Source organism: Pelobates fuscus, chromosome 1, assembly GCF_036172605.1.
Source record: "Pelobates fuscus isolate aPelFus1 chromosome 1, aPelFus1.pri, whole genome shotgun sequence".
Taxonomy (NCBI): Eukaryota; Metazoa; Chordata; class Amphibia; order Anura; family Pelobatidae; genus Pelobates; species Pelobates fuscus.
Genome location: NC_086317.1, coordinates 353139706 through 353156929, shown reverse-complemented (window position 1 = coordinate 353156929; position 17224 = coordinate 353139706). Strand labels below are relative to the sequence as shown.

The 17224-nt window shown below is 37.3% G+C and overlaps 1 protein-coding gene across 2 annotated transcripts in view; it reads left to right on the top strand.

Annotated features, from left to right (window-relative positions):
- Window positions 1-16898, top strand: part of SLAIN1 (SLAIN motif family member 1) — a 68051-nt gene extending 51153 nt beyond the window's left edge. For both annotated transcript variants that reach the window (XM_063425826.1, XM_063425824.1), the window contains 5 exons: window positions 2484-2633; window positions 3015-3365; window positions 5683-5835; window positions 9846-10134; window positions 15889-16898. In XM_063425826.1, the coding sequence (XP_063281896.1) occupies window positions 2484-2633; window positions 3015-3365; window positions 5683-5835; window positions 9846-10134; window positions 15889-15964 (1019 nt within the window). In that variant the 3' untranslated portion in view covers window positions 15965-16898. The remainder of the gene's footprint in view (window positions 1-2483; window positions 2634-3014; window positions 3366-5682; window positions 5836-9845; window positions 10135-15888) is intronic.
- Window positions 16899-17224: the final 326 nt, after the last annotated feature.

Below are 17224 nucleotides of genomic sequence, written 5' to 3'. Positions count from 1 at the left end.
GTATGTTTCTCCAAATGCACCATTTTACGGTCTGTATTCCACAAGTATGCATCATGCAGCATTTAGTGATTAGTAATTAACACATCTAGAGAAGTATCAATATTCTAATTGGGTCTACTGAGATCTGAAAACCATTACTTTGCAGCTGAACTACTTGTCTTTATGTGATCATGATCATATCTGAATAATGAGTCTCGTTCATTAGTAGTAATGATTGGGATAGATGTAGAAAATGTATCTTACAAAAGATCTATTTTCACCTGCTCCCTATATATTATTCTCACTCTTAGCACCCGCAGGATGTGGTGTGATATCTGTCCTTACACCCCATGTGATTGTATTTGCACCATGTCAGTGATTGGAGCACAGAAACACTGCTTGCTCCCCTGCTAGACACTAGGGAAGCAGCCACCCTTTACCACCACCATTACACGTAAATGGTAAATAACCTCTGGGTTTACACTGACTTCACTTGTGTTCTTAAACCCTTCAAAGTGTCAGACAGTCAGTGTAAACCTGGCGGTTAGTCACTTACACTGTGGTCACGACAGAAGTTAGGTAAGGAAAAAGTAAAGTAAAAACTGCCCTGGGCCTAAATCCTGTCTAATCTACAATCACTAAATTATAAAGTCAACTCAATGTCCTGGGATGAACATGTCTCTGGCACATCTCCAGCCACAACCCCGGAAAGTGTCTCTCTACGGCCATTTCAAATGTTGGAAAGTATGCTAACCTGGTATTGCAATTAAAGTAACATTGTAGCCATTGTAACTGCTTAATCTCACTGAAGTGGCTACAGTGTCTGGAGTCCCTTGGTGCCATCATTTAAGCTTTTAATGTTATACGAGAGTTCCCAGTAGCTCATCCCCCTGTGCAGCTCAGGCTAAAGAGGAAGAATTAGCCCTAGCAGCAATGGGTGGCTGTAATTGGCTGAGAGTGTAAGCTGACCACTTTCGGTCTATCTGTACCTGGTAAAATACATGTTCTCCCATGTTTGTGTTAAAGAGTTAATCCAACCCTTTTGGGGAGGGGGACCTTCCCGGTGTAAAATGCCATATTGGGCACTGTGGAGAAGATTCCCCATCTGTTTGTAGTACTACCTGCAAATAAAAGGATTTTACTTACCTGAAATCCAGCACCGGGCCAGGCACCCAGTGCAGACCTACTGCGTTCCCTCTCAGGTCACTGGGGCCTTGCACAGTCCAATTACACACATAGAGAATTTTTTTTTTTTAATACTGACGACAACTGTGGGAAGGAGAGGAAAGCAAGGGGAATATTTTTATGTCTGTCTGCAGTGTGCAGTGCCACTTGTGCCAAGGTTCAAGCTGAAACAGTGCACATACATACTGTTACCTCCATGACCACTTCAAATCACTGAAGTGGTCATGGTGGTTGGAGTAACACTTTGAGAATAATAAATGGCTTTACTTGCCTGCCAGTGCCGACACACTATCTACTGCTTACCTCTTAACTTCCCTTTATATTAGGAGGCCTGGCCCAATCCAATGATCCTGCTAGAAGACCTGATGTGCATGTATGGCAAGTGCTGCGTGCGCATCCAAGCTTCCCCTTGGGAAATCGGTCAGAGCTACGCAAGCTCCTGTAGTGGCTGTATGTGAAGCAGCCAGTAGAGGACAATTTAAACCCTGCAATGTAAACACTGCAGTTTCGGGGGGGAAAAGATAACTGCAATGTGTTACATTTGCAGGGTTACAACTAAAGGGCCACTGGACCCAGGCACTTAATTGAGATAAAAAAGGCCTAAGTTACTTCTGTTTTCCTTTGAGAATTATACATGTAAAATAATCTGCATACTTGCCACAGGCCGCCTCTCTCTTTATGTTGCTTTACATGCAGTCAGTATGACTATTTGCTCATAGCCCCGTTAAGCATTACATTCAGTTGTGTTTTGATACAGCCTTGATACTGTAAAGGGTAACTTTCACATAACCTCAACAATGGTATTCATTCAGAGCAGACATGCTCAACCCTTACAATATAGAAACTGTATTCTAAAGGAGGCTGTATAAACAGATATTGCTTTACAAACCAACAAAACAACTGTTTGAAAAGTAAATTGTTATTGCATTCCTATTACTTTGGCAAACAGCATCAGACATAGAGCATCAGGGAAGGATCTTGGGCTTCTTTGTGTGTTCCAATTAATGTGTTTTTTGTTTTGTAGTGCGAACACCTGCTGATTAATAAAACCCATTTTATGATAAAAATGTGCATTGTTTTTACTCTCAACTATTTTAATGGAACCAGCGTGGTCGCCTATTATATGATAATATTATGCTAATTTGACATCTGTGTCCTGGTAATAGTAACTGTCTGTAAACTGTTCCTCTTAATTGGCCTTGAAAAATGGCCAGCAGGGATTGTATGTGTGTTCAAGGTTCCATCAATTTCCCCAGTATGGAATCATATATATTTACATTGTTTTGTTTATGTTTACAGCTATACTTTTTCTTTTCTAGGTTACAACTCTAAGGGTTCTGCTTTAAGCCCACAGTCCTCAGTGGACAGTGAACTGAGTACCTCTGAGCTGGAGGATGATTCAATCGCCATGGGATATAAGCTGCAAGACCTCACTGATGTTCAGATTATGGCTCGGTTACAGGAAGAAAGTAAGGGTTATATTGCCTACTACCTCTCTCACTATGGTCAGATTTTTTTTTTATGTAAAACTAGTATGCCCACATCCAGTGGATCATATTATTAGAAATGGGCATATAAGACTAGAGTAATGTTGCAAAAACTCTATCTATCTTTTAGATATATCTTTTTATTTTTTTATTTTGACTTTTAAGTAATTCTTTAATTTAAGAACTGGCTTCCACTCCTTAGATAAAATTACAGAAGATCTAAAAATAAACTGTTAGTACAGAAAGACATATACGAGAAGTTTATTTTCTAGGTTTTGATTAGATTTATTTACCGGTGGGTAAATTAAATACATTTTAGTGAAATGGAGTATGTTTCATAATGTGATGTATTTATTATTTTAGGCCTAAGGCAAGACTTTGCATCTACCTCCACTTGCAGTTCTGTGTCAAGACATCGCTCCAGCTTTTCACTATTCTCTGGGAAGAAAGTATCATGTATTAGTGATCAAGACTCCGACCGCTACAGTGTTGAAGATGATGATGAAGACTTTGATAATTTACCACCACCTCAGCCCCGACTCAGTCGTTGTTCCCCTCTACAGAGAGGAATTCCTCATTCACAGACTTTCTCTAGTATTCGGGACTGTAGAAAGAGTCCTAGCTCTCTCTATCTCAACTCAAATGGTTATCAGCAATACAGTTATACGTCACCAACCCAAACACCAGAGCAACCGCAGAACAGGATATATGGAGGTAAGACTGTAAGATCAAGGCTTCTGAAAACCATTTCAACGGAAATATATGCCTTACCTGTGAATTCACAGTTTTGTGTTCCGTATATGAGTACTATGTGCATCATTTATGGCATCACTCATGACAAACTGCAATCATACTTGGACTGATTCAGGGCAAGACATTGCGCATCAAGCTCTTCTGTTTTGTTTGATAAACCCAACGTTCGGCTGATCAAATCCAACGTTTATTCCCTGCTATTCATGCAGGACCAATCCCATTTTCTGCAGTACCACCTAATTCAGACCAGTTTGGTGCTATGTCTTCATATTCAGCCTCTGAATGAATAATATACGTTTTGGATTAACATTTGGCACACTGCACAAACTAACCTTAGCCTCTACCAGCAGAGTACAATAGGTTCAGATTGAAAATTGTAAGAGACCGATATCCAATTTGTCTCTTCCATCAAGGACCAGCTTGCTGGAAGAGGTCTATTATTATAATCACTCAGTACAATGACGAAGCCTCCCCAGTAACTACAATTGGGGTTATAAGAGACACATATCACGATATACACGCTACAAGTCTGTCAGTAACGATAAAATCAAATTGAGTGCGTTTAGTAACCTGTGCTGCAAGAGACCTGTATCCACTAGTCTCTGCCAGCATTAGTAATAGCTTCTGCCAAACCTATTGCATTTTCAGTAAACTCTATCCATTTTCTATTATAATAATAAACATTTAGGTCTAATCTTTTATTTACACCTTTGACCCAGTAAAAAGAATCTGGGTTTAAGAGACCGTTATCAAGATATTAATTCACAAGTCTCTGTCAGCAACATGTAAGATCAAATTGGGTGTGACAAGCAACCTGTGCTGCAACAGACATTTATTCATGTGTCTTTTCTACCAATAACAATAGTTTCTGTGAAACTGACTACTACATGATCAGTAAGCTAGAAATTTGAAACATTATTTCTCTGCTAGCAATAGCAATTTTTTACCTTAGGAGCCAGATTGCAACATAATAGCAATAGCTAATACAGTATATTTAATACAGTATATTTTTTTTGTGCACTCCCCAAGGTATCCCTACTTAAGGGATAGGACCTATACAATCTTATTGGTATAACGCAATTACATTACGGTAAGACCATACCTAAGGAAATGTATATAAATATACACATTTTACTTATTATTTTTCACAGTTATCCACTTTTTATTTAGAACAAATAAAAGTTAAATCTTAATGTGTTATCTACACCTTAGGTCTGGGCAATTCCTCCTCTTGCGTATATGAGGAAGCACATTTGTTTGGTGGGGAGTTCTCTCTTTTTAAAATTTTTATATCTAGTATAAGAGTCCAATAATTTAGTGTTCTTTGTTTTTTGTGTGTTTAGTTTTGAGTGTCTCTGTTTTGCTCAGCCCAAATGCCGTGGTTCCATTGAACTCTGGGAAACAATGTAGGCAATGACCACTCTTGTTTTGGGTGAATGATAGGGTGAAATGGTTGGCAAGTACCGCTTGCTGTATTAACTGGATTTTCTATGCAAACCATTTTATGTTTCCTATTATTCCTATTATGTCTTTTTTTCATTATGAGCCATGTTTTGATTAAACATTTTTAAATTGTTGTAGCAGATTGATATTGGTCATTCTACTATGGAAATCTCACTTACATTGTTTTCTTGTAATTGTCCTATTTATAGTTACATCCCCCTCTCATATTATTGTAAAGCGCTACGGAATCTGTTGGCGCTATATAAATGGCAATAATAATAATAATAATTATAATATTAAGAATTGTATGTCCAATGTCAAGTTGTATGAATATAAATGATTATCCTCAAAAGCTTATATTATTATATTTAACCATTAAGGTTTTTAAAATCTCTTTAAAAGCTAGGATAAAGCACCTGTACAGACATTGTGGCTAAAACTAAAGGTTCATTCTAATTTGTTTATTTTTCTGTCTGCAGTTTATAACTGTAATGATGTACAAAAACAAGAAAGTCCTTTGGAATGATCTCATGCCCCAAGGAGTGTCCTAGCCATAAGAAAAATCTATTTACTATAAATGCATATTAACCGCAACAAAAAATAAATTTTGTTGTTGCCTGAAAGGACAATGCATAGACCCTTATGCAACTGTCACACATTCTCATAATTAATATTTAGTGCGCATTGGTGTACATGTTTTGTATTGTGTGCTAGGCAAAAGCTGCTATAATTGTATAACAATAATTCAAGAGCCTTTTTTGGGAGATTGGGGATTACTCTGCAAGCATCATTAAGGCTGTCATTATTGTCAAATTCTCTTGTTTTTGCTTCCTAGATAAGCTCCGGAGAAGCATGCCTAATTTGGCTCGAATGTCAAGCACACCTTCTAGCACTGTGGTTTCTTCTCCAGTTACTGTACGCAACAGCCAAAGTTTTGATTCTAACCTGCATGGTGCTGCAAATGGCATTCCGAAACTGCAGTCAAGCAGTAAGTTTCTCAGTTATTAATATTTTACAAATGGACTCTTAATAACCCTCTTGGACCAAATAACACTTACACCGTGTACTAATGGAAACAAATAAAATAAAGACATTAAGTAACATTTATGTTGTAAATGTAAACCATTTCGAAGAACAAAAAAATAAATCACAAAAATTTGCCCCACCCAACCCTTACGCCCCCCTGCAATTAAAGGCTTAACAAAAACCTTTAAACACTGACACAATTCCAGTGCTTAAAGGACAAAATAGTGGTAAATTGGCGCTATGGTAGTGTAAAAAATAGTGCTGATAAAAACCACCGTGAAATCAACCACTTAATTCCACACAGTACATAGAATAGAAGACAGAGCAGAGTATGGTGGTTAGCGCGCTATACAGTAGATATGAGTTGTGACAACAGGTATGTGCACAGTGTACAAAAAGTGTAATTATAGAAATATATACATACACTTTAAAATAAACTTTATCCAGAGGAATTTCTAAAAGAAAAAAAGGCTCCCATAGGGCAATACAATCTGTATAATGTCCACACAGTGATTGAAATATTAGTGCAATAGTACCATCCTACTCACATTTTTATGAGCCTGTATAAATGACTGGCTCAAGTAAATAAGCATAGGTAGGATGTATGGATGTAAATCCTCAGCTTCTGTGCTCTCCCACAATGATCATATGGTAAAAAGTAATGAGCAAAAGTTAGAAGTAAAATCTTAACATTTATTACAAAAATCAATAAAAGCTCTTGCATATAAGGAGCACAACAAGCTGCATACAGAGATTCTTCTTAAATAATGCACAACGCGTTTTGGCTGGACGCCTTCATCAGATGCATACTGATACTGTCCCACTTTTTGTTTCCAAATTTCACGCTGAAAGTCCTTTGTAGACACGCCTACTTTAGATGCGTCATGTCACTTCCGCTAGTGCCTGATGTGTACTTCCGGTTTCGTCTGGAGGTCAGTCATTACTTCCACAACATCTTGCTACACCCGGAAGAACCTCCTAGGGTGTGCTTACTCACCAAGAAAAGAAATACATTCCGGCTGCTCTGCGGCATTTTCTTTCAAAATCCATGTAACTTGATTTAGTGTATTTTAGCAAAGCCGCCGAAATATTCCGGCGGCCATCTTGGATGAGGCATACCAGAGGATATAGTATGGGCAGGGAAACATAGAAAAAAGGAAATAAAGTGCAGTATCAATAAATACATGAATAAAAAAAGTATTAAAACAATGTACATATGTAATTATATTACATATACCCCAAAAAAATGAATATGATTTAATAAAAATGTGAGTAGGATGGTACTATTACACTAATATTTCAATCACTGTGTGGACATTATACAGATTGTATTGCCCTATGGGAGCCTTTTTTCTTTTAGAAATTCCTCTGGATAAAGTTTATTTTAAAGTGTATGTATATATTTCTATAATTACACTGTGCATATACCTGTTGTCACAACTCATATCTACTGTATGGAGCGCTAACCACCATACTTTGACCCTCTGTGCTGGCTCTGTCTCCACCTCCTCTGATGTAAACTCCAAAGGGGAACCTAATGCGCATGCATGGCAGGCACTGAGTCCAGCTTCGTTTCATGGAGTTAATGTCTGTGTAAATGCAGGAATCCACTAGAGGCAGTCTTAACCCTCAAATGTAAACATTGCAATTTCTCTGAAACCGCAATGTTGTAAATTGCAGGATTGAGTTCTGCACCCAGATCACTTCAATGAGATGGAGTGGTCTGGATGTCTATAATGTGCCTTTAAATTGAAAGAAATGATAGCCATTTACATGAAGACTTTTTAAAGTGAATTGACATCATGCAGACAAGAAATACCTCTTGGTAAGTCTGTGATGTATTATTTTTATTCATAAAGCTCTTAAACATAAATTGCACTGTACATTGAGTAAGCTAAGCATAGAAGTAAGTGATTACAAATTCACACAATAGGATTCTAGGACAATTTGAGCGTTGCTCTCACCACTTCTTGACTCAAAGGAAGGTTGAGTATAAATGGCCATATGGTGTTAAGTATATGATGTTGAGTAAGGTTAAGACACAGATTTACTTTTACACAATTAATCCTAATGGCAAAGAGATTGCTGTGGTCCGGTGTCCACGTTATACGGGATTTATATAAAACTATATGATAATATTATCTGTAGAGTTAAGAAGATAAAAATCGGATTAAGATAGAAAGTGGAAGGTGAGAAAATATATTTCTGCAGGAATACCTCATTGTTAAATTGATTTGCTTCCATAAGTAAGTGGGTTTTATTTATTATAGGTCTGAATCGTGGGAGGTCTGAGCATGTGGCAAAGCTTGACAAGACCCACAACTGAATGTTAATGAGGGGGGTGCCAAGGCAGTTGTACCCAGAGGGATCTAAATGGGTACTACCAGTTCATTAACGTTCTATAAAATGTTCTACATTTTCATCACGTCAGTGTGAGCAGAGTAGAAATATATTTTTGCAGATATCCTGGTTATATAAAATGCACCTTGTTAATTAGAAGAATTTCGTAATAATATAAGTTTAGTTTTAATTGGTTATGGCTGCTTTTAGTCCAACCAACCTTGGAGGTTCTTGTTGACTTTGAATACTGAGAAACAAAATGGATGTGAAAGCTAAAATGGCTGCAACAGTTCATAGCATACAATAAGCCTGTGGTTTTACTATCCACGCAAGTTTAATTTAAAACCTCTTGAACTTTGCAGATTTCAATAGAAATTGTCACATTTTATAAGTTAACCATGTTACATTCTTCTGGCGGTTAATAAGATATCGGTTCCTGTTACTTCCTGATTGCTAAGCTCAATGTAGGTAAACTAAAGAGGCAACAATTGTTCTGAGCACCTGTGTTGCAAAGACTTTTGTAGGAAAGGGGGGGGGGGGGGGAAGGGAGGTTGCAAAAGCTGCTTACAGGAGATCTGCGCTGTTTAAAGCATGCATTAATTTAATTGTGTATTATTTCATTGTGGGTATATCTATTAAGTATTGTTTCTTTTGTTTGTATTTGGACAGTGGAATGCCACTTAGGTTTTGTTTTATGTAACACTAGTGTCACGTACTTAAACAAACAAAATAAATTGACATCAAGTTGTGTGTCCTGCTCAATGAAGCTTTCAATCTAAAGATTACAGGTAGGCGGATACATATTGTCTTGCCCAGGGACACTTTCTAGTGAGCTGGTCTAACCAGGATAGTGCTTCCCATCAGTATTTGGACAGTGACACAAGCCGGATTATGTAGTAAAGAGTGAATTGCCTGGAATTCAAAGTACATTAACAAGGTTCATTTATAAAAAAAAAAATCGAATTTTCATGCTTTTTGCAAAAGTGAACAAACACTCTTCACACACAAAGCATGTCAGCAAGATTTTAAAATATATATATATTTTATGTAGTACAACTTGCTGACCTCTAGAGGGTGCTAATGTATATAAAAAATTTTAGCTGTAAAAACATAAAATTTGTATCTTGTAATACCTTTTGTATTGGACTAACAGAAATATTAATGACAAGCTTTCAGGAGAACATCCCTTTCTCAAGAATTCAAGAATGTGTCGTCTTGCTCAGAAATGCTTTAGACTTGAGAAAGAGAGGTTTTGTGTTAAGCCCATCACTACTTCACAGTACTCCAATATCGGTGGGTCCTACTTTAATTTTAACAAGGAAGATTAAAATACTAACTGCAATACACACATTTTAAGCAGCCTTGTACGATTTAAAACTGTATTTTTTGTGTGTGTGCGCTGTTCCTTAAACTGTATTTTGTATACACAGGCTCTCTTACCTCTTGTATTTGTCTGTGTATATTGTACGTTTCTCCACTAATTGTACAGCGCTGCGGAATCTGTTGGCGCTTTATAAATAGCAATAATAAATATACACTTTGGTTTTTACAGCAGCACCACTTCTTGTTTTGTCATTGGTATACATTTTTTTCTTATATTGTCATTTCCATTGCTGTGTCTCTATTTTTTAGTACCTTCACCTGGTCAACTTCAGCAGAGAGTACTCAGTGTGGGTAACTTTCCAATGTCTGCAAGGCCACCTCTGAAAGCAACAGCGTATGTCAGTCCAACTGTGCAAGGAAGCAGTGGTATTCCTATGTCAACCAGTTTACAGTGCTTGTCAAGCTCTGGCATCCCAATGCCAAACAAGAGTCCAAATACAGTGACTATAGGTCGTAGTGCTCTTCCGAGACCAGCATCATTCTCCAGCAGCAATGGGAGTAGTATACCACGCAGCAAGATCGCACAGTCGCCACGAAGGTAATCCATACCTCATAGTTTATACACTTTAAATGTGAAATTCCTGATTTTTTTTTTGTATTTTTTTTTTTTTTTAAAGACACTATAGCCATCAAAACAACATAGTTGGAGATAAATCCCTTTTGTTTCTGTTTATGCAGCTCTAGCCACAGCTATCCGGGCTGTGACTCACACAGCCTGCATAAAAAAAAAAGGTTTCATTTTCAATCAGATGTTAATTTATCTTAGAACTTTTTAACTCGTGCTCTGTAAATTTCATTTTTAATCATACGCAGGAGTCTCTTGCAGGGCCTAGATGGCTATTAACAGAGCAGCAGTTAAGAAATTCTAAATTAAACAGACAGTGCTATAAAGGACATTTAAACATTACATGTCTCTTTACAGGAAGTGTTTAGGAAGAATGTGCAAGTTACATGCAGGGTGGTGTGACTAGAGCTGTGTAAAGTGACTTAACTCCTAAATGGCAGAGCATTGAGCAGTGAGACTGCAGGGGCATGTTAGACACCAAATGTGCTTCATTAAGCCAAAGTTGCATACATAGCTGACTTGAATATTTTCAATTTTGCCATTTTGGCCAATATTTTGAAATACATTCCTGAAAATGTATAAATAATCCTGGCAGTGTTAAAAACATCCATTGAGCATGTTTATATTTAGCTGCATAATTTATGAAAAATACCAGTAAAAAGCAACGGAGATTATATGTAGTAATTAATTAATTTTAATTTTGGGCACACTGTACTATGTCGTGAGCATGATTTAGTAGATTGTAAGATAACTATGTCCTGGTCAGCAGGGCCTGTGCTTCCTATTAGCACCTACTTCCCTGCTGCTTCGGCTGGATCTGGAGTACATTAAGATGTTTTATCTTCCTGACACTCTGGAACCCAATCAATCCTGTAACATACAGCTGCTAGCACCTCCCCATCTTTGGTCCTGCCCTCCTCCTTCTAATTATTATTTTAATGCATCGAATTACAACGAGGAGGGTGGGAGTAGAGTGTGTTGGCGATGGCAGCTGTATGTCACAGGAGAGATGGGGTACCGCGCATGTCAGAGCACTGGGGAGGGAAGGGGGGTTACATGTCAATAATGCAAGCTGAGGCAGCCATGAGGTAGGTGTTAATACAAACTTTGTCCCCAACTTATAGTTATCTCACGTGCAGGATTTAGAAGATCGTACAACGTACCATGATTAAAAACAACTTATATATGTTACCTCCGGGGTTCTGTAGAAAAAAATTCAAATAAAACATCAAAAATCATAATAATACATTGATGCTGGGCTTCACCTTTTCTCCAACTTTTCCGCACAATTGAATCAGACAAAATAGAGGAGACGCAGACAAGACTGCAGAGAGAAGATGCAGAGATATTTAGGTGGCTTCTTGCGAATAGTGATAGTGTACTCTAGTTAGTAAGACAAGTGTGTCAGACATTTCATGTATGTGGTTTAGTTATTTAATGTAACAAAGTTTTGACTATTATAATATTAGATATTTTTGCTTCTATTTCTCGAATCAATAATGTGTATACAGATTATATTTTCAGTTTATTTTTACGATAGATGTTCAGCATTTAGATTATTTTTATGATAAATGTTCAGTATTTTTTTTTTGTTAATTTTATCAAAGTAAACTAACATGTACAAATGTTTCCCAAATATAAAATGGCACCAACAAAAATTGCAACTCCAACACCTAACCTAACCTAACAACAAAAACAATAAACCTGGTCTTGCAGAGAGACCTAGGTCCAGTGCCTATTTGAAGTGAAAATTGTCAATGTGGTATATCTGGGTATCTTCACAACCATGAGCTTTCTGCAAGTTATATTATCATCATGTAGTAGAGCCGTCAGCCATACTATCTCATAATTTAGTAAATTAAGGTGAAGGTCTCGTTCAAAATTTAGCCTCTTAGCTGCACATATTCCATGAAACAACTTTAAAGGGACACTATAGTCAGAACAACTACAGCTTATTGAATTTGATTACCTTCAGGCTTTTTGCTGTAAATACTATCTTTTCAGAGAAAATGCAGTGTTTACATTACAGCCTAGTGTTACTTCACTGGCCACTCCTTAGATGGCTGTTAGAGATCCTTCCTGGGTCATGGCTGCCTAAAATGCATCCATTCATTCAGTGTCTCCACCCTCTGCATGCAGACACTGAACTTTCCTCATAGAGATTAATTGATTCAATTCATCTCTATGAGGAAATGCTGATTGGCCAGGGCTGTGTTTGAATCATGCTGGTTCTGCCCCTTATCTGCCTCGTTGTCCGTCTCAGCCAATCCTATGGGGAAGCACTGTGATTGGATCAGGCTACCACTTCTGATGATGTCAGCAGACTGCTTGTTTTCTGAGTCTAACAGCATGCAGAGTTACAGCTTCAGGCTTAAATACAGTAAGATTTTGCTATATTTATGGAGGCATGAGGGGCTCAGGGGGGCTAGATGGTGGTTTTAACACTATAGGGTCAGAAATACATGTTTGTGTTCCTGACCCTATAGTGATCCTTTAAATAGGTTTTACACTGTCTTCTAATGAGCAAATCTGATTATATCAGACATACATTGATGGCAATGATATACAATCATGCACAGACACATGCTATCGCCATAAACCCATACCTCCCAAGTATTCCTTTTTAAGGACTGTCCAAATTTCAGGCACAAATCTCTTTTCTATGCTAAATGCTTTTCTTATTGTTGATGTGTCTGAATGTATAACACAGTTACACAGCAATAATACTAATAGTAATGTGTATTTCAGCTACAATAAACATGCTTAGAAACCACTCTGCGTAAATAAGATGCATTGTTCTTCTAAATTACACTTTTACACAAAATGGTGTTGGTAAGTCACCCACAATTTCTCAGAACAGCCCGGCCTCTGGCCAAATCTTCACTCACACCTCTAAAATAGAAGTGTCCCTTTTTTTCCATTTGAAATGTTAAGAGGTATGTAGACTAGTGTTGTCAATAGAATGGTCCATATTACAGAGATCACAGACTTTAAACAACTTTAAACGTGTCCTGAGTTTAGAAATACCCAATGTCAACATGTGCTAAGCTTTTTTTTAAATAATACACTTAGTATGACGTTATATATAAGATATATACATATATATAATGTATGTGTATATTATTTTTTATTTAAAGGACCACTCTAGTGCCAGGAAAGCATACTCGTTTTCCTGGCACTAGAGTGCCCTGAGGGTGCCCCCACCCTCAGGGACCCCCTCCCGCCCGGATCTGGAAAGGGGAAAGGGGTTAAATCTTACCTTTTTCCAGCGCTGGGCGGAGAGCTCTCCTCCTGCTCTCCTCCTCCGATCCGCCTCTTCTCCTCCCCGTCGGCTGAATGCGCACGCGCGGCAAGAGCTGCGCGCGCATTCAGACGGTCACATAGGAAAGCATTCATAATGCTTTCCTATGGACGCTTGCGTGCTCTCACTGTGATTTTCACAGTGAGAATCACGCAAGCGCCTCTAGTGGCTGTCAGTGAGACAGCCACTAGAGGAAAAAGGGGAAGGCTTAACTAATTGATAAACATAGCAGTTTCTCTGAAACTGCTATGTTTATAAAACAATTAGTTAACCCTAGCTGGACCTGGTACCCAGACCACTTCATTAAGCTGAAGTGGTCTGGGTGCCTAGAGTGGTCCTTTAATTTTTTCACCAGCAGGGGAGCTGCCTGTCAGTTCAGGCAGTCCCCCTCAGGCAGCATTATGGACTCCTACTGCGGTTAAGTGACCACTCTTACAGAGCGGTCACATGGCCCGTGGGGTCCTAATTTGCCAAGGGGGGACTGTCTGGGCTGTCAGACAGCTCCCCCCAGATGGAGAGGAACACTGTTCTCCAGTGGGGGAATGGCGGCGATCGTGTAAGTAAGTAGGAATTCTGTGAACGTACTGGGTACCGTTTTTGTCGGACGTACCTAGTTCGTCCAAGGTCGGGTAGGAGTTAAAGTGCAACAAGTGTACAGATCTGTGTTTAGTGCAATATTTCAACGAGTTACTTAACTGGTTTTGATGAAAATTTTTAGTAAACCAGCAAGTATACCTTAAACAGAAAAATAGTAGACAATAGTGTAAAACCTTATTATATAATTTAAGGTGCAAAATCTTATTTGGAACACTCACATGGCCCAGAGCTAATTCACCTAGCTCTGGTGTGTATAGCTTTTAGGTCCGTTTGGGCGACCTCTCCCCTCTCCCGTATTAGTTCTTTTAATGGGTCCCATTATCCAGTGATGTATCTGAGTGAAAGGAAAATTTGGAAATAGTGTAATATTGCTTTAAGAGAGAAACTTATGAGTATTAATAGTTATACTCACAAACATGGAGCCTAAATCCTGACTCCGCATTGTAACTTTGTATGGTTCAGGACCACACCACCTTCTTTTATAAGTGCAGGAACTCTGGTAATGGTATTTAAAAAAAAAAATAAAAAAAAGTATTACTTTATTATATTTATAAAAACAACAAAGAGAGTGCAATATTATAAAATATACCAATGTTATAAAGTCTTTTATCCTCTAGCAACTGCTCCGACACAAAATGTTGCTTCACATAAGTTCACAGAATGTAATTAATTAGTGATAACTTTTATCAATACCCATAATTTTGGAATGAAATGTTTGATGAGTAGGTACATAATGCATATGACTACATAGTGCATCTCTCAAAATTTTCTCTCACTCTCTTACCATTGGCAAGAGCTGCCTACCTCAATTTGACACTGGGTGCCAGCCGGAGCTCAGGCAGCCTCAGGAACAAAGCTACTGCTGGAATATGGAGCATGCAGACCATTGCACCATTGTAATGTCCATCAAAATGGACACTCACAAGCAACAGCAAGTAGTGGGAGTGTGAGCCTAGTGCTCAAATATATATGTTTAACTGACTTTGTATTACACTGCTCTGTTTCAGTGCAGCATCCTACTTCTCGTGTTTACCATGTTTAAGTTAACTAGTTTGTGGTGTTTTAGAATAAAACCCACTTCATAACTTTTCCCTTGATGGTGATGGGTTGACGGTGGGTAAATTGAACTACTATTGCCTGGTAGATATTGACCTGCTATTGAATATTAACGATTCTCCTCCGATACATTGGATAAGGGAATAGAAGGAGGACCATGTGACATGTTAGCCCTATGTGTAGGGTTTTGCAGAAGCTCGTATTTTATTATTTTGCAGCAATCTTACAACTCATGGAACGTTCTGAAGTATCTGTCCCCGTGTCAGGGCTATTTCAGGGTGATTCATATTTGCTGCAATTAATTGTTCAATGGGATCTTGTGCAAGAAACTTATAGACCCGGCTAGCAGGCTAAGGGACTCAAAAATTGATTTGTAATATGTTGTACTGTTGCTTTTTCTTAGTTATTTACAAGAATCCAATTCTTATAGTTGCTGCTTTGTTGTTTGAGCCTGAGTTTACAAAAATGTTTTAAATTTGCTACAATTTAGTGTTTAGTTTATAAACCCCACTTGCTGACTAAATGCAGTATTTTTCAGCATGCTAGGAGGGACCATTCTCTTTGGAATTAGACTACATGTGTAATAAAAGAAGAAAACCGTGCAAAATGTGAAATTGTCTGCCATGAAGAGTTTAAAAAAAAAAAATATATATATATATATATAATCTTATATTTTTGCATTGTGCCATCATAGTATACAACATAATGAGTGAGAAAAATATAGATTTTTTTTTTTTTTTTTTTTTTAATAGTCTCATACTCTCTCTTTTCAGTTTTCTTCAGCCTCCGAAGACTTTGTCGTCCCTAAGCACTCTGAGAGATGGCAACTGGAGGGATGGATGCTACTGACCTTTTCCTTCAAAATGTTTGTTTTTATTCAAATGATAAACCAGTGTATAAAATGAAAGCAATTAAGAGTGATGTATAGCCCAGCTGGCTGGGTAACGTGCATTCAAAATAAGTCATCCTTAAGTTTTTAATATTTGTAATATACGTCTTATTTGAGCATACGATAAAAGACTTATGGTCTTTATGTAGTTCTTTCCTGTTTTGACGTGGAATCATTTTTTTTAGACCAATAACTGCAGTTATATATTACAGGCTAGTATTTTCTGAACATATGCAAAGGTGCATCAAAAAGCACTTTTTTCTTTTCTCGTTAAAATGCAGTGCAGAAAATCTACAACTTTTTGTCTTATGGTGCATTAATTATAACATACCTATTCACTTGCTAGACTATTTATTAGAATAGACATTGTTATATGCACAAGGTCACTAACAACATTTTTTTTCTTTTGTTTTACATCTAGAATAAGTACGTATACACATTTTAAAATGCTGCTTAATAATTTGTGCCATAGATAATATATATATTTTTTTTATCACTTCCATTTTGGTATGTGTGAGAGTCAATGGTAATCTACGTAAGGTGTACTTTTTGTTGCAAAAAGCACAAGGGTATAAGGACTAATCACTGAAATGTTCAGCAGAACCACCTTAAAACTTGTTTTGTCATTTTCTTATATTTACATGTTAATTTATTTGTTTATTTAATGATTTTCTACCTAATAATAATAATGACTTACTCTGCAGAGATACTGCTTAAAACTACAAGAGGGCTGGGGTGTCACATTTTTTCTAATTTTTACAACGGTTTTACTTGGTGTCGAAACACTGAAGATAAAAGGTCTTATTGGACAATAAACTTTTGATAGGCATTTTACAGAAATTTAATTGCACTAATGCTTTAATAAGACAGTATATGATTTCGTACCGATGGTAACTGTATACTGCTGTTTTGGAATGTTTCAATAATAAAGAATATTTTCAGCATTTCTTGTTTTGTATTTAAAGGGGTTATTATAATTTTAATGAACAATGAACTCAATTGTAAATATTTTTATATTAAAGCTGCACAATGTTGAATAGTCACATTGCTGTTAAGAGATTTTTTTAATTTTATTTTTAATCAAAAAGATGCAATCGGGTTAGTGTGTAATAAAGTTAGTTTATAAAAGTGCCAATTTCTCTTAAAGTCAGCACTCTTTGCAAATTGAAAAAAAACAGGACACACTCTTCTGGAGTGGAGTTTATCTTTAAGCATTTAAG